This window comes from Sus scrofa, chromosome 9 (assembly GCF_054392235.1).
Source record: "Sus scrofa isolate SSC_HxYL_T2T_F1_AM1 chromosome 9, Sscrofa_HxYL_maternal_Yorkshire_Landrace_v2.0, whole genome shotgun sequence".
NCBI classification, from domain to species: domain Eukaryota; kingdom Metazoa; phylum Chordata; class Mammalia; order Artiodactyla; family Suidae; genus Sus; species Sus scrofa.
This window is the reverse complement of record NC_139391.1, coordinates 98,130,438-98,154,356: the sequence shown is the minus strand read 5'-3', so window position 1 is coordinate 98,154,356 and position 23,919 is coordinate 98,130,438. Positions and strand designations below refer to the sequence as shown.

The window sequence follows — 23,919 nt, the reverse complement described above, 5'->3', positions numbered from 1 at the left end:
GAAGGTCATGGGTGAGGAAGCAGACACAAATCCAACCCATCCTAACCTCTCAAGAAAGGAGATCCCACCACAATAATTAGCAGAGCCTACCTACAGAGTTGTTGAGCTGGTTTGCCTATATTCATGGCATTAGAGTAAGTGTAGTAGTGGAAGCATAAGACTTCCCACAAAGAAACAGCGCAACAAGGTTGAACCCTCTGGTGACTGTCTAACTGGAGGCGGGGGGCTCCCTGGGTTAGGTCAGTAGGCACCCTTGCCAGGTAATGGGAGATGCAGGCATTATTATTGCTAAGAGATGAGTCTCCCCTTATAGAAGACAGCCAGGGGCTGGACGCCACAAAATCAGTCTGAAAGCAAATACACAAGAGCTGGAGGTAAGGATCAAAGAGAGCCTTGAGTTCAGGTTAGAGAGAGAAGGCAAAGCAGGAGCAGGGGTGGGAGTCTACGGAGAGCTCTGGAGGAGTGTGTGGCTTACCTTCCTAACCCAGGGAGTGAGTGAGTGTTCACACAGCAGGATCAGGCTGGCTCCAAAGGCCCAGCACAGGGTAGAGATAAACTTCACAGTCAGTATTTTCTCACTAGACTCAATTCCAGATGTTTGACCCTATTGTCCCCAAGTATGTGTCTGACTAGGGGTGCCAGTTTGGAGTGTATAAAATGTTGTCATTTTCTCAATGAGGACTACAGGTCTTGTCTAGTTTTTGTTTTCTGTTATAGGAATATGGGTTTAGCCACTAGAAATACTGCCTTAGGTCAGGTTACTAATTTATGTCAGTGTGCTCACCACTGTTCCAAACACTGGGTCGTAGAACCGCTCCAGGAGCTGGACCACCGTGCTCTTCCCACAGCCGCTGCTGCCCACCAAGGCCAGGGTCTGGCCCTTCTTCACCTCCAGGCTCAGCCCCTGAAGCACAGGCACGTTGGGCCGGGTGGGATAGCGGAACACGACGTCATTAAGGGTCACATTTCCTTCAAACTTATCCTAAAAATAACATTTATATTGCTCTTATAATTGGTCTGACAGTTACGGCAAAGAAAAGCATAATTTCAAGGAAATGTTACCAAAGACGATAGCAGAGAAATAGAAAGTTCATCTTCAGTACAAGTACCGGCTCGAGTCAGTATCGGTAGCAGGTTGTTATATAACATAAAGATGGGAGCTGAGGGAACAGGTTAGTTGAAAGAGTCATGCAGCAAGAGTGGACATCTCAACTCATCTTCTGCTTTGGTTGAGACAAACATTTAATCTTCCCTACTGATGATTCTGTGGCCAGAACCAAGTCAATAGCTAAAAGCTCAAAGGCTTGGGGATTGAGAGCAGTTTCTACTGGCAGTCTCCGTGAATAGCCCTTGTCTCGAGTCCTGGCAGCCTCTTAATCTCACTCACTGGGCACAGCAATTTTCTCAGAACACGAAATACCTGGTAAAGTCCCCCAAAACTGTTTAAGTCCCCATGTCTTTTTGCCCACGCTGCTTCTCCTGCATTAAAATGTGCAGTGACTTGTGTCATACAAAGAACACAAAGAACATTCAGATCTAAGTTAGGAGATAGGATTTTTTCCTCCTACTCTGAATAAAGTAGCCTTCTACCAAGTGTAACACAGGCCTTACAAAATGTGACCGAAGCCAGATTGCTAATACAGAATCACATATCTTCCATGCAGAAATGACTCACAATTTTTGTGGAAATTATTCAGTTCCAGCACATCTGGGTTTGGAGCTGTTTTTTGCTGCCTTTTATTTTTTTTATTATTATTATTTCTTTTGTCTTTTTAGGGCTACACCCACAGCACATAGAGGTTCCCAGGCCAGGGGTTGAATCAGATCTGTAGCTGCTGGCCTACACCACAGTCACAGCAACACAGAATCCAAGCCACGTCTGTGACCCACACCGCAGCCCATGGCAATGTCAGATCCTTAACCTACTGAGCGATGCCAGGGATCAAACCTGCAACCTCATGGCTCCCAGTCGGAGCCATTTCTGCTGCGCCATGATGGGAACTCCTGGTTTTTGCTTTTTTACTTTTGATGTGCTACACATGAGAATCCTTGCAACCACCTATGAAATTTTAAAATGCCAGGAAAGTTGGCCAAATATCAGTAGTCTGGTAGCTGTCACAAAACTAGCAAAGTTAATGTCAGTGTAATCAGTACAAATTTATCCTGCAGTTACAATCTAGCAAACAGCAAACCTTTAGGAGAAAATTAACTAAGGGCTCATCAGACAACAGGCAACTCACAGGCCTCAGGCCTTCCTCACTGTGGCTGTCAATCAAAGGTTGTCTTTCAAACAGTCTGAATAAGTGGGCTGCAGACAGCTTGGCTTTAGCATAGTCTGGAGCAAAGGAACTAGCGTGTCCTAGAGCCACGGCACCAAACACAATCGCTGAAAACACCCTAGACAGAAGCAGAGGAGTTTTTTAAATTAGCTTATATCATTAGCTCCAGGATGTTTGAAAGTCCAAAGACATACTGCTTACCAGTATGGATGTTTTTATTCCCTCAGTCATTCCCCCACCACCACCACCACCCACACACATTTCTACAGAATTCCCTGGAGGAGAGGCAGGGTTTCCTTTTCCTCTACTGCCTTTTGGCTTCCTTCAGGAGCTTCTCACTTCTTGAACTTCATGTAACTGTGTCTGTTTGGCATATGGAGTTTGCGGGTCAGGGATAGGATCCAAGGCGACCTACACACAGCAGATGTGTCAACAGCATTCATTTATTTATTTGCTTTTTTAAGGGCTGCACCTGCAGCATATGGAAGTTTCCAGGCTAGGGGTGGAGTCAAAGCTACAGCTGCCTGCCTACACCACAGCCAACAGCAATTCGGGATCCGAGCTACATCTGCGACCTACACCACAGCTCAGGGCAACGCTGGATCCTTAACCCAGTGAGCAAGGCCAGGGATTGAATCTGCATTCTCATGGATATTAGCTGGATTCATTTCCACTGTGCCACAATGGGAACTCCCAAGACCATATCCTTTTAACCCACTGTGCTAGCTTGGGAATGAACCTTCATCCTGGTGCTGCAGAGACACTGCTGATTTCTGTTGTGCCACAGTGAGAACTCTAATGTCATGTAACTTTGTAAAGTTTTCTCTCAGGACCGGCAGATAACTGAATCTGATTTGTGATCTCGGGTAATTCCACAAACTAGCTGTACATGCCATTTAGAGTGGAGAGAACTGAAGCCCCGAGTGCTTAAGGGACCTGATTGGTCCCAGACAAGAAATGAGGCTTCTTATTGACTCTACAGCTGGGACCTCCAGTCTGTGGTTTCTTCCACACTCCTGCTCAAACAATAATCATTGTTGCGGAGGTTAAACAATTATCAGGCAAAAAAAACTTCAGTGCAAATAGCTTTTCACTTACAAGTAGAATAACCATTGCTAAAACTCTGAAAAAGCAACTGAAATTCAGCTAAAGGTCTCGTCTCCAATTCTGTGCTCTTTAAAGAATGGATATGGATTCTAACTTACAGGAAGAATAGAGAGTCGGAGATCACATCTACACAAAGCTATTTACTTTTGGCACCAGAACTCCCCAGAAAGAAGAGGGGATAGGAAAATCTCTATTAACGATGGAGAACTTAAAACAGTATTTTCCCAAACTTAGATATTAAAATATGTTTTAAGTACATGGGGGTTGGGATGGTGTACGGCATGGCTCTTCTTTAAATACTTGACATGGTTGGTTATCAAAAATCCACATTTAGAAGAATAATGAAATTGTATCTAATCTCTTGGGATAAAACATGATGGGAGATAGAGACAAAGTCATATATACACACACATATATATATACATGGCTCACTGTGCTGTAGAGCAGAAATTGGCACAACATTGTAAATCAACTATAATTTTTAAAAAAAGAATGATTAACATAGCCAGTAATGCAACTTTAGTAGGAAAGATTTAACTTATCCAGAATTTAGCATTTTAATGGTAAAAATAAAACCATTTTTAAAAAAGGACCAATTTTCTTACTGGTATTTTCCTAGACAATACAAGTACTCCACATTGCCATTCTCAGCTGGGTATCTCCATTTGTCTCTCCAAAACCTTTCTGCTCTTCCATCTCCATTTTACACCATTCCCCTCTGTGCCTAAGAGGCTGACCTTTACAGTCTGCCTCTTAGGTCTTCTGGTCCTCTAGTTCCCGATGGGCCTTGGCAAGAAACAGCATAGCCAGGGAGAGGAGGGCTGAAGAAGTGGTCCATGATGTTTGTTTTGTTGGCCTCTTTCTTATTGGGTTATTGTGGCATCACTGTTCTTCCTGCAAAGACCACAGAGGGCCCCTGTGCTGGGTTCTGAAAATCTTTCCCTCCTCTCGCCCTTTAGGCTTAAGTAAGGTCTTAGTGATTCCTGGATGGGCAGTACTGATCTTTAACGCTCACAGACCCTGTGGCAAACTCTCCTTGGTTACCCCAGAAGCTGTGCCATTTGTTTCCTGCTGGGATCCTGACTGGTGCAAAGGTTATATATTCTTTATTCATGATTATTTTAATTTTGGAGGGAAACAAAAGAATAGCTCTTAAACACTTTCACTTTGTCTGTCTTGACCCTGTTTTTTTGTTTGTGTTTAAGTCGCTTGCTTCTGCTTTAAAAATCACCCCGTCAGAGTAGAAATATGCCAAGTGACTATACAAAGAATGGCTTCCTTTTGGCAAGACTAGACTGCGGCCTGAATGCATGTAGTATATTTTGAAATCCCATTAGCTGGCCTTGGAAACCAAGACAATAGGAAAGGCTAGGAAGCAAAAGTTGGCAGGGTCATCCCAGGTCTGGTTAGGGAAGAGCCTTTACCAGACTTCAGTCAAGCATTTCCCTCCCATCATCAAGGCAATTTGGTTGCAGATAGATAGTAAGCTAGTTAAACTCTGTATTGGTTCCATGGATGCTAGCAGTTTTCTAATTGTGATTTATCTCTGCATTGAGAATGTTTTCTATCCTCCTGACTGGACTTCTATATATTACTAAAATTCTGGCTTCTGATCAGTTTCATGACCTTGGTTAGTTTTGTCTACTCAGATAAACTGTCCTTGGAATACTGACAACATCAGAGTTCTATAGCTGGTTCATCTTTTCTACCTCTTTTCAAAACAAGTGAGTTTTGGAGCTCTCATTGTGGCTCAGCGGTAATGAGGACATGGGTTCCATCCCTGGCCTTGCTCAATGGGTTCAGGATCTGGCGTTGCCACAATCTGTGGCGTAGGTGTCAAATGCAGCTCAGGGTGGCCATGGCTATGGTGTAGGCCAATGGCTGCAGCTCCAATTCAACCCCTAGCCTGGGAACTTCCATATGCCATGGCTGCAGCCCTAAAAAGCAATAAACAAACAAACAATTCAATGAATAAAACAAGTGAGTTTGTTTACTCCAGACTTTTGCAAGGACCTATTGCAAATTTATGGACTAATCTCAGTATATTAAAAGGTACTTACAGAATAACATCTCTGAAGCGCATGTGTCCGTTCACAATGAGATAGGCACCAAATCGAAAACAACCGGCATAGGAAAAATACATAAACGCTTGTGAAATACTAAAAGTAATCCCATAGATGTGTGCCTTCCGCACAGAATTCCTGAAAAGCAGATTGGTTTATTTGTCACAATCTCTTTCTTAGTCTCTCTTAGCACTGTGTTGTACAAAGAGCACAGCTTCTAAATCAAGCCAACCTGTGTTTAAATTCTGCCCCTAGTGATAATCAGTTTAAGTGACTTCACCTCTCTACACATCAGTTTTCTGATGTGTTAAGATGGGGATAACTAGTGTGATAATGAATTGTTTTGAAATCGAAATAGACAAGGTAAACATCTAGCATAGTAGCCAGCTCATAGTGGTTGCTCAAATGATAGCTGCTGTTATTATTACATGTGATTATCTGGTAACTCAGATATTCAACCCTTATGATGTAAACATGATTGATGTGTCAAAATAAAGGATGTCCAAGTTAGGACTATAGTTTGAATTGCCTAAATGTGGATTGCTTTATCGTCTTTTCTTCTGTGGCTATAGTCTGTCACATCTTAAATTCAGAGAAGTAAGGTCACTGAGGTTTAATAAACACACCAGAAGTTCTTTCCAGAGCAAGACCCCACCAGCCCCAGCACAATTTCTTCTGCACCATTCCTAACAAGACCTCATGCTATCCTTTATTAGTTTGGCTACTTTATTTTTCTAAATCCTTCAGAAGAAAAAGAATTTACTTACTCTCAGGTTAGAAGGAAGGCATTTGGCAAGAGGGGAAATTCAAAATATGATGGATGTGGATAGTTGAACTTTTGTGCTATGAGCATGGTGTTACAAGACTTAATGTTACTGAACAATGTACAAATGCCGTGGACAGACATCTGTCAAATATCAAATGGACAGCAAAAGGTAGCTGCAAGTGGTATATCTAACTAAGAAAGTGTATACACTGAGAACTTCAACTATCCCTCTTCAAATGGAAGTGTTCAAAACTCTTATACTACAAAGTTGTGATTCAGGTTGTGCTCAAATATATTTATAAAATCGGCTTTGGCTGGAAGCAAGTAGTGAACAGATGCTGGGGGTTTGCTGAATTGCTTGGCTATAAACCAGTGGAATAGGCTATGCATCTTTGTTTTCTGAGTAGGATGGATCTGGTCTTCATCCAGAGAATAAAGGAAACACTTTAACCAAACAATAAGTTTCACCTTTGCATAATCCACTGAAAACAAAGGCTTGAGCAATCTCCTAAAAGAATATTTATCTTGAATCACCCAGTTGGGTTAATGTTGCCTGAGTCAATGAACAAATGCTTGCACAGCCCTCTGTACCTTTCAGCTCTTGGAGACCCAACCTTAATGTTTTTACAAGAGATGTAAAAATCCAATCCTATGGTCCAGTTGCATCAAAAAGCAACTTATTTTCAGTGAGATAATTATTGAAAAGAAAAGTCATCCTTAAAATCATACTGTTTGTAGCAGCGACAAAAATTAGAATCAATAAGTCGGCCTAGGAAAACACTAAATTCTTGGGGACAATCATATGCTCATTACCTGTAAGCGCCATACAATTTTGCAACATACATTGATTCAAATTTTCTCTCCTGGGTCAAGGACACAACTGTCCTAATATTTTCTATGGCCTCTGTTGCAATCTGTAATGTAGAACAGATCTTGATTAGAAGGGGGGCTTTTACTTCTGAGACAAACTATACACACACACACACACACACACACACACACACACACACACACACACACACCCCTTAGGGCTCTATCAAAAGAATCCCAAAGGTTATGTTGATGGGTTTCAAATTCCTTTCATTTGGAAAGCAAAGGCACAATGCATTCTTCAGGACAAGGTCTACAACAAAACCAGCAATCTTAAAAGCACCTCTGGTTGTGCTAAACATAGAGACTGAGCAGCATAGGGTAAGAATGGTGGTGTGGGCACAGGAAGCCCAGTTCCATTCCCAGTCCTTCCACTGGGCAGTTACTTGACTGGCTTTTGTAAAACCCCTTTGTGACTTTGCTTTCTTCATAGGGGAGGAGCCTAGAAGAGAGAATTTGGCTAAGTGATTTCTATGGGCCTCCTGGAGGTGCCAGTCACTTCCTCCCTAAAGCGAACTGCTTTTTAGAAAAAATATTTACCCACAATCAAGAACTTCCCAAATGTAAACATCATGACCTTGCCTACAACTCCTGATTATTAAGCCAGAGAAAGACACCTGACGACTCTAGGCCACTCTGATTCAGTTCCCTGGACTTGGAGGCAGCTGCGTGACCTGGGTGGGCCTGCAGATTTAAGGGTGAAGGTCACCAGGGTCTGTGTAGGAAGCTGGTCTGAATGTTCAGCGACTGAGACTTGGGGGCTTTAAATGAGGAGCCGCCTGGATGCCCTGCCTTTCTCTGGGTCTTAAGCAAAGCCCTTCTACCAAACCCACCTGCTGGGCCAGTTTTCTGACTCGACCACCAAGCCACCCTTGGCTAAAGTTACTCATCTGTAACTCAGCTACTTAGTCTAAATCAGAGTTCTGCCACTGAGTCAGCTAAACCACTGGGCAAGGAGTCTAAGATTTCCTTTTAGATTTTTGTCTTATCAGCTTAGAGACTTTTATCTCCGTGCTCAGCTTCTGTAACCAGAAGAAAGCCAGATATTTAATACCTTAGGCTGAAGTAACATAAGGTACGGTAATACTCTGTAGCTTTATCGTAATGGAAACATCTAACAGCAGTTATAGCCAGAACAGAGAATACCTCCTGGCCTTTACCCTGTGCCAGCTGTTACCTCCTTTAGCTGACAGATCTCCTTCAGCTTCACAACCACCCCAGAAGGTTCACGTTCATACTCTGTTTGCTCAGGTAAACAGATGAGGCACAGAGAGGGGACATGCCTGGCCTAAAGCTCAAGAGTTAAGAAGCAGGTGGCGAAGGTTCCGCATCAGGCTACCTGATGCCAAGTCCTTGTTCTTAATGCACTGTGCTCTTTTCCTTCCCTGGCTTTGTAATTTACACAAGGAGAAACTAGTTGTGGGGGCTTTCAAATCTCAATTTTTTGGCATGGAGTAAGTGCTGTGAGGGTTAATTCTGGTTTCTCATCTCAGTCATTAGGCCTGAGTCAAGAGAGTTACTATAGAGCCTCCCCTCACCTCTTCCCAGCCCAGCAACCAGCACCCTCACTACTAAGACTTTCTAGAACCATGACTAATCTGTACCCAGGTCAATGAGAAATCTTTTTTTTCTTGCCTTTCTTCTTTTGCTTTATTTGGGACCATACTCACAGCATATGGCAGTTCCCAGACTAGGGGTCGAATCAGAGCTGCAGATTCTGGCCTACACCACAGCCACACCAGATCTGAGCTGCATCTGTGAACTATGCAGCAGCTTGCAGCAACTGAGCAAGGCCAGGGATTGAACCTGCATCCTCACAGAAACAATGTTGGGTCCTTCACCCACTAAGCCACAACAGGAACTTTTTTTTTTAAGTGATGTGGTGGGATGGGGGGGGGGGTGGGCGGCAGGGAGGAGGGCGGTTTCTAAGACCTTCTTTCTAACCCTCATTTTGAGTTAATCAAGAGTTGACCGAGTATACAAAACTGAATTGTAGTTGGAAATCTGAAATGTTAATTAGCAGCATTCAATCTCTCATTAAAAAAACAAAATAAAACCCTTATTAGGTTAGAGTAGCTATTGAAAGTATTTCAGACTGGTCAGTCTGGGTTATTCATTCTCTGATCCCTGGAACCAGAGAGCACTAGCTGAAAGGAGCTTGGGACATTATCATACGGTTTCTAATATTTTTTTTTTTTTGTCTTTTGTCTTTTGTTGTTGTTGTTGTTGCTATTTCTTGGGCCGCTCCCGAGGCATATGGAGGTTCCCAGGCTAGGGGTTGAATCAGAGCTGTAGCCACCGGCCTACGCCAGAGCCACAGCAACGCGGGATCCGAGCCACGTCTGCAACCTACACCACAGCTCACGGCAACGCCGGATCGTTAACCCACTGAGCAAGGGCAGGGACCGAACCCGCAACCTCATGGTTCCTAGTCGGATTCGTTAACCACTGCACCACGACGGGAACTCCTCTAATGTTCTAAGATTGCAAAGTGAGGACCAGAGAAGCTGAGGATCTTCTCCAGGATTGTACACTGAGCAGCCGCCAGGCCAAGACAGATGATCCAAGATGGTGTTTTGTTTGCCAAACTGCTCCAATCCAACGGCCCTACCCCTGCCCAAACTCTGGCAACTTTCATTGTCATTTGCCATTTTTAAAAGAATTAAGATTCTATTATCTTAACTCGATTCAAGATGATTTCTTTCATGTAACTAGTTTAAGACAAACTACCTATTGACAATTTCCCTTCTGAAATGAGAAAAGCAGCAGGGTTCAGGAAGAGAAAGGAAATGAACACTGCAGGGTGTTTTTTCAGTAGTGAGTTGTGTAAGAAATGACGAAAATGATGCCCTGAGGTTTACACAGCCAGCAGCCGAGGGAACCTGGCTGGGAACCACGCATTGTCTTGGAGACACAACTCTGACCCCAGGAGGGGATGCAGGGCATGTGTGAGAAGGCGGAATCCTCACGGAAAAAATGATAATACTAACACTGCAATGTACTGCACCTGACACCAGTTCAGACCAAAGAGGCAAGGTTTTCAGCGGATATAATTTGTTCGGTGGAAACATGCTTGACTGGAATCTACTCTCACCCTTCACATGCCACACAGGGGAGCAAGTCACCCACCCTCTGACCGCTTTCTTCCCCATGATGGAGAGATAGTCTCTGCCCCACCTCGCATAATTGTATTAAGACCAGATGCAGCAATGTTTGTGCAAGAAGTTTCTAAATGTCCGCACTGTAGAAACTATCACAATTTATAATCACTCTCTGCTTCACCTTCTAATGTTTCAATAAAGCATAATATTTACATGAATAAGGGTAAAACATGTCCTGGCTGAAATCTATGTTTAAACATCTAAATACATGTACGTGTAAATAAAATGTTTATAGGTTGATTTAGACACATTTAAACCCATATAAAGAGGCCATAGAGTAAAGAACTTTGAAAAAAAAAAGACCAAGATTTGAATCCCAGCCATGCTTATAATTTGCTTGATTCTCAGGCTCCACATTTGTAAAATGAGTGTAAGAGAAGTACCTGCCTCCTAGGACTATCATGAGGAAGAGTTGACGCATAAAAGTACTTAGAACAATAACTGGCACAAAGTAAGGCCCAAGTTAAGTGTGTGCCCAATAGCCAGTCTAGCTAGAAGCACAAATCAGAGCTTTACTGCCCTCTGGTGGCCTCCTTACTTCATTACAGAAATCACAGTCAAGGCCAAAACTGTCTCAAGTACTGGCAAATGTCCTTTTGAATGATTCACTTATAATTCTCTTTCTTAAAGACTGTTCACCCGTAAAATAGGGGTATCTTTTTCCCTAACAATTGCATCAGTATACAAAGTAAAAGGTAAAAATAAACTTTGAGAATTCAGAACATTTTGAAAACTACACATTAAGCACTTCCTACAAGCTAAAAGCTTTATATTAATTATCCTGTTTTCAGGTTCTAGACATTGAAACAGTAAAATATTTCATACACAGTGTTGATAATAAGTAGTTGTAGTGAGAACAAACAGTATCAAAACATGCATGTTGTATTACATTCAAAAAGGATAAGCAATGAGGTCCCAGTGTACAGCACAGGGAACTATATCCAGTCTCTTGGGATAGAACATGATAGAAGACAGTATGAGAAAAAGAATGCATAGGCATGTATAACTGGATCACTATGCTGTACAGCAGAAACTGACACAAAACGGTAAATCAACTATACATTTAAAAAAACTATTACACAACCTGAAAAAAACATGCATGTTGCCATCAATCGACTCGTCTACAAATCATAGCGATACCACCTGAAGCCTCGTTGGACCCACCTTTCCAGCAGTTTCCAGTTCTTTTTTATCTCTTTTGGCATTTCCAGCCAGCAATTTCATTTCCACAATTCCTGATACAGCAATAATTGGAACGACCAATAACAGCAAAAGGGTTAACTGCCAACCGTAGATAAACGATATGATAATACCAGTTCCAAGGTTGGCTGTATTCTGTGCAATTAAAGCCAACCTTGTCCCCGTGGCCTGCAAGAGCAAAAGAAGAGCTGTGTTTTGAGTTGCAAATCTATGAGCTGCAGCCTTGACTTCCTGGTCAGATTCACGAGAAAGGGTTTTGCGCCTGTGCTAACTTCTGCTCCCTTTCACTACAATAAACCCAAGACACCTGCCTAACTTGGGAGGCTCTGCAGGTTTTTCTGTGCTTTCAACTTGCTTTCCTCTCCTGCCCACATAACTTCAGCATTGCAGAACCAAGTCATCAGCTGCTCTGCTTTAGAGAGACGCTGTGGGGTGCACACACTTTTTCATGAAGGAAATGTTTAAAAAGGAAACTAACCCTGGACACTCTGGTCATTTTAAAGCTGTTGGCTTCAAACACGTAAGAGGGAGATTCATGAGCTCCAAAAGACCATCTGTTAGGAAAGGTACATACCCCAAGAGACCACCCCCATAAAGCATGCATAAAGCTGAAGTACTGTTTGCATCACACAGAAAGGAGGCTGTTGTAGGGACAGAAACCAGGGATTCAGTGGCCTTCCCTGGAGATGGTTACTGGTTCAGGGTTGGGCATGTGGCCCAAATTAGTCCAAATCAGATTTAAGGGAAGAGTGTTTGTTTGGTGATTAAGGTCCAGGTGTGCGCTTTCTTTTACTGGATGGGAAACAAGGAAGCTTGTAGCTCTGGTTGCTCCTGGTAGCCACTCTATGGCCATGAGGGAGCGAGCCTCAGGATGAAGCCAATCCTGAGGACAGAAGCCACTCAGAGCTAACAGTCAGAGGGCACATTCAGGACACCTGGGAGCCAATGAATCAATTAAGCCTGAAGTCTAACCTTCTCCTTTATTGCTTAGGTCAGTTTCAGTTTTCTGTTATTTGCAGCCGAAGACACTTAATGGCTGCAGCTATGCCATATGTTTATTCCAAACCATGTTCAAGAAAAATGGTAGCAGGAGTTCCCATTGTGGCACAGCAGAAATGAATTCAACTCGTATCCATGAGGATGAGGGTTCAATCAGTGGGTCAGGGATCCAGCATTGCCGTGAGCTGTGGGGTAGGTGGCAGATGTGGCTTAGATGCTGCATTGCTATGCCTGTGGTGCAGGCCAGCAGCTGTAGCTCCAATCCAACCCCTAGCCTGAAACTTCCATATGCTGCAGTTGCAGCCCTAAAAAACAAACAAACAAAAAAATGATAGCAAAGGGTGATATACGTACGCCTTGGACTTGGGAGGCATCCGTCGCAAGTCTTGTAGAAAGTGCACCAGTACTGTTGTTATGATCATCGAACCAGCTCATGTCCTATGGCACAAAAAACAAAACAAAACAAAACAAAACCCTTTAAATTAGTTCCAAAGTAAAGTAAGCAGAGAAAGTCAGATGAAACCTTCAGTGCTGAGGAGATGCCCACACTTACCTTGGGTGTTGGAGCTGAGGGGAGACCTCACATGCAGGGGGGAGCCCTGATCCTTGCCCTGAGCACTCACTTCCAAGCCCTTCAGTAACCAGGCCCCTCGCTGCTCTGCTGGGGTGGGGAGGGGAGCACGCTGATGGGGGCGGGGCTTAACCAGGCTGCACCGTGCTCCAGAGCCCCTTCGAGGAGGCTGTGGGTGCACGTTGGGGCCAGCACCCAATCCTCACAACTTGTACTATGGACACCTCCTCCCTGATGTGGTGTCTCTCACAGAGGGTGGTGGAGCTGTGCTGGACACGGCTCTTTCTCATAAATTCCAGGTGTGAGATCACAGCCCTGCTTTTTCACCCCATTTTTGTTTTGCTTTTGTTTTTGATTTTTTGAAACAAGGGTTAGAAGCGTCTTAGATGCGAGTTTAATTACAAGCTACTCATCCACGTTATAAAGTTATATAGAATGACTTTTCCTGCATAGCAATAGTTTAAAAGACACTGAAAAAAGGTTTGCAAACTTGGACTTGCCCAAAATATGATACCTGCTCCGCACCCTTTTGTGAGCAGGAATGTCACCAATTCCTGTCAACTGGATGCATAACAGTCTGGCCCTCTCTTAAGCCTTCTCTATAAAAACAGAAAATTCCTGTTTGCACATTTTGCCACATGCTCTGCACTAGGCTGTGACCTCCCCAAGAGGGCAGATAATGCTTTTTATAGTTCCCACTATCAGCACATGCTCTGGTGAATTAACAAGTGAGTTAATGTGAAAGCAGAACTCAATAACCAACATTTGGTCAAACCTTCAGTTAGTATGGTCAACTCTAAGACAAGAATACTGCCAACCGCCCTTTCCTTTGTCTAAAGGCATCTTGGAGTCTCAAATGACTCACCAGGTTCCACACAGAATCTAGAGAAGAGATACAGGCCCTTGAAAGGACAGTATGTGGAGAGAGAGAGTTGCAAAATAAACCCCAAAGCTACCTAAGTTAAACCTAATCCCATAAAAACCCTGATGTGTCTGCAGATGCTAAAGGACCAGGACAACTTGCAGGGCCTTGACCAGTCCTCATCTGAACACCCGAGACGCACAACATGAACAGCAGGACACCAATAAGAACAGGAAGAGGCTTGAAAGGAAAGAACTTCTCCTGTGCACACACTTACCTGTCTCAGCATCGCTTTAAAAGCCATGGACCGAAGCCTTGTGGTGAGGATCTCGCCAGCCTTCCCAAATGTGAAGCCCTGGGGGAGAAGAGAAGCTTTTGTTTCTTTTGATCATCATGAGCATTCTGACACAAGTGGGTGTATTCACACGGATGTCTATATTACTTAGGTATGAATCCTCTATTCAAAGTCTATGACCAAATACGAATTCAAAGTCCCAACTGAAAATGCGTGTACTGCTTAATCTGTAGTCTGCAATAGAATGGGAAGAACCCTTGCAAGTGTCTCGTTCAGGCATCCAAACCATTCTAAATAGGCTTCCTCTTTCAAACTCTCAAGGACAACATCTCAGTGAGAATAATATGATACTTAATTACAACTTGCATTGTGTTGCTAATACTTTAAGCAAAACAGTCTCAAATGGAAGTAACAACATTCTCTGCAGGAAGGTCCTAGGCTCCCACAGCGAAGAGGGAGGGAGGATGTCCGTCGTACCAAGCTCCAATGACCAATGAGCTTGCTTTCCCGTCACAGCTCCACCTGTACTCGGATTAGGAAACCACTAAGCTACTCTTCCTCCCTCGGCATCCTTGCCAGATACTTTGCCTGTTTCGAATTATACCATGTTCAAACTGGAGAGCAGCCCAGATGTGCACAGCTAGGCTTGCTTCTGGGGCATCTGGGATGGGGTGGGGGAGCCTCCAGCCACACTGAGTGTTGGTGTAGACATGTGAGGTGCTCTCTGAGGATGATACAACCAAGGTCTTCACTCAGCCAGGAGGATCAGTGGCCAGTGCCCAGGGTGAGTCTGCCCCCGGGGTCCAGGCCTAGATGGCCCTGGTCTCTCCCTGCCTTCAATGGCAGATCGCTCAGGCCCGAGAGGGCACCACAGTTCTACCCATCAGCCTGTGTTCATGTGGCACATGTGTGTAACAAACTCCACTCCCTTACACACTAGGGCTTGTGGTTGGATTGGATCTTTGAGTTGTTACCAGCAAGGCAATGAATTCTCAAATAAAAAGTGTGGCTTCCTTTTACCACTGGCTCAACAGTGATAAAGGAGAAGCATGCTGGGCATGATCAATAAATTTCATTTCGTGGACTTAATGGATTGCACTGGAAAGGCCTGTGTGGTGCTCACTGAGTTAAAGAAACAAAGGAAATTTGGTAAAAATCAGGGAGACAAGTACAATCACAGCAAGGCTTACTAGTCCATTTTGGCCAGGTCTGCAATGTCTAAATGCAATATAATGTGCATTTTTCAAATAGTTCTTTAATTAAGGAAGGAAAAAATCAGAGAAGTTACTTGGTATTATGTGAGAAGTAACAAAAAGAGAATGCCATGGTACCAGTTTTCTTCCCAGTGTATAACTAGTTGAGTTTAATTTATATTGTCCTGTGAATTCAAGTGTTTTCTTCCTTGGTAATCAATGTTGCTGTACAGCAAGGTGACTCAGTTGTGTGTGTGTGTGTGTGTGTATATACACCTTTTCAGCCTTTAACATGATATAATTTAGCATACAGGGAAGTCACAATTCCTCCTGTTGAGGGTGCTGCCCTCCATGAGTGCCTTGTGCTAATTGTGTCTACAATTCATTTCAGTCTATGATTTGGAAGTTCTAGGTTCCAAAAGCTAAGGTTTTGGTCACCTGTTTCTTGATTGGGTTTTGAGTAGTTGATAATCTATATTAACAGGAAATTAATAAAATCTAATTAATAGATACATCTATACTTTCTAACTGAATATAGACATGATGAAAAGATCAAATCATAGGTACCTACCTGAAGGAAGAAAGTAAAGAAAGAAATAATTCCCAGACCTAAGAAAAGCAATGAGAACATGTTGCACTTCTGCTGCTTCACTTCATCATCCCCTGGTCCAAAAACCTATAAAAGAACATTTAAAATGCCCACTTGGATTACATGAGCCTTGCTTATTCTTCCCATAAATGGCTTGAGCATCACATTTTTAATAATTTTTTTTATTGAATTACAGTTGATTTACAATGTTGTGTTAATTTTTGCTGTACCACAAAGTGACTCAGTTAAAATGTTCTCTTCCATTGTGGTTTATCACAGGATATTGAATATCATTCCCTATACTACACAGTTAGGCCTTGTTGTTTATCAATTCTATATATAATAGTTTGAGGTAGGGGGTAGATGGACCCCTGGGCTGAGAAGAGCTGGGACTTGTTAGCCTGAGTAAATTAGGCCTTGCTTCATTTCGACACTTCAAGGATAAAGTTAATGGCAGGAGCTGAGCTCTGCTGGAGTAAAAAGGTAAGATGACTAAATCAGTCACTCTTGAGGTCAAGGAGATCTCCCTGACTACCCAAGTGCAGAGAGACGCCTCAGGGTCAAAAAGGAGTAGGGGTGGACACCACACCATAATAAGTTCTGCTAACCTTCTCATAAGCCCTTGCTCTAGAATCCATCTTGCCCAAAAGATGCTCAAATTGTATTGGGTCTGATGAGGTGTGGGAAATAATACAAGATGTTTGGCCAAAGGAAAACAAAGACCCAGAAGAACTACCCTATATATGTGATTTAAATCACCTCTCTGGTGCATTCCTCATTCAGGAGGACACCCACACCCACACTTCTCCAAGTGTATTACTGCCTTGCTTCTGTCTTAAATAAACTGCTTCTCCAAGTGCTCTCCCACATGAGCTTCTAATAATAAACTTTGTACCTCTTTTTACAGCTTTTGCCTTCTTGGAACATTCTTGTTTTCAATGGGGGCATGAATCAGGGCAACTTTGCTTTTAGCCTCTAGCCCCTAGTCTAGCAGCTGGGATTCCTGGTTTTCACCCAGGCTGCCCAGGTTCAATTCCTGAGCAGTGAATTAAGATTTCACTTTAAGCCATCACTCACTGCTGTCTCTGCAATGTCAAGTTTGCATCTGCTAACCCCAAACTTCCAATCCAGCCCTCCTCCACACCCCCTGTCTCCCCTGGTCTGGAGCATCACATTTTAAAAACTACATTTTGAGGGTGAGGTCAAGATGGCAGAGGAGTAAGATATGGTGCTCAAGGTCTCTCATAAACAAATTAAAAAAAAAAACTACATGTAGAATGATGGCACAGGACATCTACTGAACACTGGTGGAAGACCTTAAACCTCCTAAAGAGGCAAGAAACCCTCCACATAACTGGGTAGAACAAAAGGAAAAAAAAAAGAGAGCAGAGAAAAAAAAAAAAAAAGGAATCAGGATGGGTCCAGCACTTCTGAGAGGGAGCAGTCAAGGAGAAGAGGCACTCACACTCTGGGAGGCCACAGTCCCAGAGGGAGAAACTCAAAGCCTCAGAGAAAAGCACAGCACCCAGACTGAGGAGGTAAAGCAGGAAGGGAGCTCCACAGACCATTGATGCCACCACCCTCAGACATCACAACCTGAGCCACAGCCAAAGGAATGCTGGAAGAGGTCTGGACCCACAGGAGAAGCAAGGTGGCATTGTTGGGGACGGTAAGGAGATGAGGGGCGAGACCACCATAGGACTATCTTTCTCTGTACATGCACAGGCTCTCAGGTGGCAAGGTACCTCTTGTACAGGTTATGACTGGCAGGGTGCCTCCTGTGCAAGCTGAAGTTGGCAGCAGCAAACCCCCTCAGGCATCTCAGACTCAGAGGTGGCCATGGCCCACCACCACTAGCGGTCTGGGAACAGGCACCTCCTATGGCCCCAGTCACCTCTGGGGTTGCTGTGAAGGAGGGCACTGCAACTTAGAGCCACCCGTTGGCCTCACTATCAAAGGCTCTGGGCACTGCCTATACTTCCCTGAGGGTCATTTCCACTTCCCTGCAACCAGGAGCAGCCTGTGCCAACTCCCCACAGGTCCTCGCCACTGCAGGGCCCAGTAACCAGGCACTGACTACTGGCCCTGCCTATTACCTCCATTTTTCTGGAAGCATGCACTGGCCTCACAACAGCACATCCCCTATCAAGGGGATAACAGCCTGCACACACTGAGGAAAGAAACAACAAGCATCCGAACCAAAAGCAGACACCATACCAAAATAAGAAAAAAAAAAAGTAAGCCCTCACAAACTAAAGGGGTGCTATCACATATAAATAGCCCTCCAAGACTACAATAGTTGGTTTCCCTAAACTCATAGAATAAGAAAAATATAAGCAAAATGAAGAAAGTCAGGAACCATCCCAGTTTAAAGAATAGGAGCATTCCCCTGAAGGAGCAAACAATGAAACAGGCCTCTGCAGTCTAACAGACACCAAGTTCAAAAAGAAGATAGTGAAAATATTGAAGGAATTAGGAAGGATATGAACAGTAATGCAGATTACTTTAGAAAGGAACTACAAAATATAAGGACGAACCAAGAAAAATTATAAAATTCATTTGTAGAGCTGCAAGCTGAGTTAAAGGCACTGAAGAGTGGAATGAATAATGCAGAGGAACTAATAAGCAACTTGGAAGATAGAATATTGGAAATCACTCAGTCAGGACAGCAGACAGAAAACCAAATAAAAAAAGTGAAAGCAATATTAAGACATCTATGGGATAATATAAAGTGGGCCAATCTATGCGTAACAAGGTTCCAGAAAGTAAAGAAAAAGAAAAGGGGATTGAAAATATATTTGAAGAAATTATGTCTGAAAATTTTCCAAATATAAAAGAAACAGATATCAAGAAACAGGAAGCATAAAAGGCCCCAAACAAGTTGAACCCAAACACACATACACCAAGACATATTACACTAAAAGTGGCAAAAAATAAAGATGAAGAGAGGATTCAAAAGGCAGCAAGAGAAAAACAGTTAATTACGTGGAAAACCTCATAAGGCTATCTGCTGATTTCTCTCCAGAAACACTACAGGCCAGAAGAGAGTGGCAAAATATATTCAAAGTTCTAAAAGGGAAAAACTTGCAGGCTAGAGTACTCTACCCAGCAATATTATCATTTAAAATAGAAGAAATAAAGAATTTCTACAACAAACAAAAACTAAAAGAATACAGCAATACTAAACCCATTCTACAAGAAATATGAAAGGTCTCCTCTAAATAGGAAAGAAGTAAGAAAATATAAGATGGAGGAAATCACAACTGGAAAGTTATCACTTAAATAAGCCAGTACACAGATCTTAAAGAAAAAAAAAAACCTATTTGTAATATCAATGACAACCACAAAGAACAGCAAAGGGATAAACACAAAGATGTAAAAAAGGACATCAAAATCATAAAACATAGGGAAGGAGAGTAAGAAAATATGGATTCTTTTTTTAGACTGTTTTTGAGCATATATGACTATCAGGATAAAACATGCAAATATAGGATGGGGTTAACATACTGAAAAACAGGGCAACCACAAATCAAAACCAAAAAATGCATTCACAGAAACTACAAAGAAGAGGACACAAGCCTAAAGTAAAAGGAAATCATCCAACCAAAAAAAGAAAGGAACAAAGGAGAAACATAATTGACTAGAAAAGAAGGTTTAAAATGGCAATAAATACATATTATCAATAATTACCTTATATGTCAATGGACTGAATGCTCCAATCAAAAGACACAGAGTGGCAGACTGGATCAAGGAACAAAAGGCTACAGTATGTTGCCTATAGGAGACTAACCTTAGGGCAAAGGGCACATATAAATTCAAAGTGAGTGGATGGAAAAAGGTATTTCATGTGAATGGAAATTACAGGAAAGCAAGATTTGCATATCAGACAAAATAGAAGGTCATAAAACAAAGGTCATAGGGAGTTCCCCTTGTGGCTTGGTGGTAATGAACCCAACTAGTATCTATGAGGAGACGGGTTCAACTCCTGCTCTCGCTCAGTGGGTTAAGGATCCAGTGTTGCTGTGAGCTGTGGTGTACATCACAGGTGTGGCTCAGATCTGGCATTGCTGTGGTTGTGGTATAGGCTGGCAGCTATAGCTCCTATTCTACCCCTAGCCTGGGAACTTCTATATACTGCAGGTGTGGCCCTAAGAAGAAAAAAAAAAGATAAAACAAAAGCAATAAAGAGAGACAAAGAAGGATACTATTTAATGATAAAAGGACCAATTCAAAAAGAGGATATGATACTTGTCAACATATATGATCTTAATATAGGAATAGCTAAATACATACAACAAATACCAACAGACATAAAAGGAGAAATTGATGGGAATACAGTAATAGTAGGAGATTTTAACACTGCACTCACATCAATGGACAGATCCTCTAGACCGAAAATCAGTAAGGCAACAGAGATGTGAAATAACACAATAGGACAATTAAACTAAATTGATATTTTCAGGACATTACATCCAAAAAACATATACATTCTTTTCAAGTGCATATGGAACATTCTCAAGGACTGACTACATACTAGGGCACAAAACTCACCTCAACAAATTTAGGAGTATAGAAATTATTTACAGCATCTTCTCTGATCACAATAGCATGAAACTAGAAGTCAACCAGAGGAAAAGAAATAAGAAAAAACTAACTACATGGAGACTAAACAACATGCTATTAAAAAGAAAAAAAAAAGGCCAATGATGAAATCAAAAAGAAATACCTAGAGACAAATGACAATGAAAACACAACCATACAGAATCTGTATGAGATGCCACAAAAGCAGTTATTAGAGAAAAGTTCATAGCAATACAGGCCTTCCTCAAAAAAGAAGAAAAATCTCAAATTGACAACTTAACCCACCATCTAAATGAATTAGAAGAAGAACAAACAAAACCTAAAGTCAGCAGAAGGAAGGACATCATAAAGATCAGAGAGGAAATCAATAAAATACAGACAAAAAAACAACAGAAAAAAATTCGTAAAACCAAGAGCTGGTTCTCTGAAAGGGTAAATAAAATTGACAACCCCCTGGTCAGACTCACCCAGAAGACAGAGAGAACCCAAATAAACAAAATAAGAAATGAAAAAGGAGAAATCTCAGAGTTCCCATTGTGGTGCAGTGGTTAAAGAACCTGACTAGGAATCATGAGGTTGTAGGGCTCGATCCCTGGCCTTGCTCAGTGGGTTAAGGATCTGGCATTGCCATGAGCTGTGGTGTAGGTTGCAGACTTGGCTTAGATCCTGCGTTGCTGTGGCTCTGGCGTAGGCTGGTGGCTACAGCTCCAATTAGACGCCTAGCCTGGGAACCTCCATATGCCACAGGAGGCAGTCCTAGAAAAGGCACAAAGACAAAAACAAAACAAAAACAAACAAAAAAGAGAAATCTCAATGGATACTGCAGAAGTACAAAAAACCATACGAGAATACTATGAACAATTACATGCCAATAAATTTGACAACCTAAAAGAAATGGGGACTTCCTCCTGTGGTGCAACAGGATTGGTGGCTTCTTGGGAATGCAGGGATGCAAGTTTGATCCCTGGCCAATAGATTAGGGACTAGGGACCCAATGTTGCAGTAGCTCCAGGTTAGGTCACAACTGTGGCTCAGATCTGATTATTGGCCTGGGACTCCACCTAACAAGGGGCACCCAAAAAATAAATAAGTAAAAAGTTTCAAATAAAAGAAATGGACAACTTTCTAGATATATGCAACCCACCAAAACTGAATCAAGAAGAAAAAGATCATTTAGGAGTTCCTTCCTGTTGCGGCTCAGTGGTTGACAAACCTGACTAGTATCCATGAGGATGCAGGTTCAATCCCTGGCCTCACTCAGTGGGTTAAGGATCTGGCATTGCCATGAGCTCTGGTGTAGGTCTAGACACAGCTCTGATCCAGGACTGCTGTGGCTATGGTGAAGGCTGGCAGCTATAGCTCCAATTTAACCCCTAGCCTGGGAACCTCCATATGCCACAGGTGCAACCCTAAAAAGAAAAAAGATCAAAAAGTAAGAAATAGATCTTTTGAACAGACACATCAGTAGAAATGAAATGGAATATGTAATAAAAACACTCCCTACAAACAAAAGTCCAGGACCAGATTGCTTCACAGGTGAATTCTACCAAACATACAAAGAACTTATACCCATCCTTCTTATGCTTTTCCAAAAGGTTGAAGAGGGAACATTAGCAAAGACATTCTATGAAGCCATCATCACCCGAATAGCAAAATCAGACAAAGATAGTACCAGAAAAGAATATTATAGGCCAATATCTTTAATGAACATAGACATAAAAATTATCAACACAATTTTAGCAAACTGAATGCAACAACACATAAAAAAGATCATACACCACAACCAAGTGGGTTTCATCCCAAGTTCACAAGGATGGTTCAACATATGCAAATCAACCAATGTCATACACTACAATTACAAAAAAAAAAGTCAAAAACCACATGATCATCTCAATAGATGCAGAGAAAGCATTTGACAAAGTCCAACATCCATTCATGATAAAAACTCTTACCAAAGTGGGTATAGAGGGACCATACCTTAACATAATAAGAGCCATTTAATTTAATTTAATTATATTAATTATATTAATTATATTTAATTTAATTATAATAAAAGCCAATGTAATACTCAAAGGAGAAAAGCTGAAACCTTCCCACTAAGACCTGGAATAAGACAATGCCCAGTCTCACCATTTTTATTCAACATAGTATTAGAAGTCCTAGCCACAGCAATCAGACAAATGAAAGAAATAAAAGGTATCCTCAGAGTTCCCATCATGGCTCAGCAGTTAACGAATCCGACTAGGAACCATGAGGTTGCAGGTTTGATCCCTGGCCTTGCTCAGTGGGTTAAGGATCTGGCGTTGCCGTGAGCTGTGGTGTAGACTGCAGATGCAGCTCGGATCCTGTGTTGCTGTGGCTCTGGCATAGGCCGGTGTCTACAGCTCTGATTTGACCTCTAGCCTGGAACCTCCATATGCCATGGGAGTGGCCCAAGAAATGGTGAAAAGACAAAAACAAAAAAAAAACCAAAAAAGTATCCAAATTGGAAGAGAAGAGGTAAAATTGTCACTCTATGCAGATAATATGGTACTATATATACAAAACCCTAAGGACTGCACCCAAAAACTACTCAAACTGATCAATGAATTCAGCAAAGTAGCAGGATACTAGATTAACATTCAGAAGCTGGTCGCATTTCTGCATATTAACAATTAAATATTACAAAAGGAATATAAAAATATAATATCTTTTAAAATCACACCACAAAAAATTAAATACCTAGGAATAAACCTGACCAAGAAGGTGAAAAGACTTATATGCTGAGAACTATAAAACATTAATCAAGGAAATTAAAGAGGATTCAAAGAAATGGAAAGATATTCCATGATCCTGGGTTGGAAAAATTAATATTGTAGAAATGGCCATACTACTCAAAGCAATCTACAGATTGAATGCGATCCCTATCAAATTACCCATGACATGTTTCACAGAGCTAGAACAATCCAAAAATTTATAGGGAACCATAAAAGACCCAGAATTGCCAAACCAATCCTGAGGAACAAAAACCAAACAGGAGGCATAACTCTCCCAGATTTCAGACAATACTACAAAGCTACAGTAATCAATACAGTGTAGTACTGGTATAAAAACAGAGATACAGACCTATGGAACATATTAGAAAGCTCAGAAATAAACAGAGACGCCTATGGTCAATTAATCTTTGACAATGGAAGAAAGAATATAAAATGGGAAAAAGAAAGTCTCTTCAACAAGTGGTGCTGGCAAAACTGGACAGCTGCATGTAAATCAGTGAAACTAGAACACACCCTCACACCATGCACAAAAATAAACTCAAAATGGCTTCAAGACTTAATCTTAAGGCAAGATACCATAAAACTCCTAGAAGAGAACATAGGCAAAATACTCTGACATCAACCTTA

The 23,919-nt window shown here is 42.1% G+C and overlaps 1 protein-coding gene across 1 annotated transcript in view; it reads right to left on the bottom strand.

Moving 5' to 3' along the window:
* ABCB4 (ATP binding cassette subfamily B member 4) overlaps window positions 1–23,919 on the bottom strand; it is an 88,535-nt gene that overhangs the window by 11,562 nt on the left and 53,054 nt on the right. The window contains exons 18-25 of the mRNA XM_013989596.3: window positions 15,938–16,042; window positions 14,156–14,233; window positions 12,800–12,883; window positions 11,411–11,614; window positions 7,029–7,129; window positions 5,447–5,587; window positions 2,241–2,397; window positions 785–982 (exon numbers count right to left, since the gene is read on the bottom strand). Coding sequence (XP_013845050.2) covers window positions 785–982; window positions 2,241–2,397; window positions 5,447–5,587; window positions 7,029–7,129; window positions 11,411–11,614; window positions 12,800–12,883; window positions 14,156–14,233; window positions 15,938–16,042 — 1,068 coding nt within the window. The remainder of the gene's footprint in view (window positions 1–784; window positions 983–2,240; window positions 2,398–5,446; window positions 5,588–7,028; window positions 7,130–11,410; window positions 11,615–12,799; window positions 12,884–14,155; window positions 14,234–15,937; window positions 16,043–23,919) is intronic.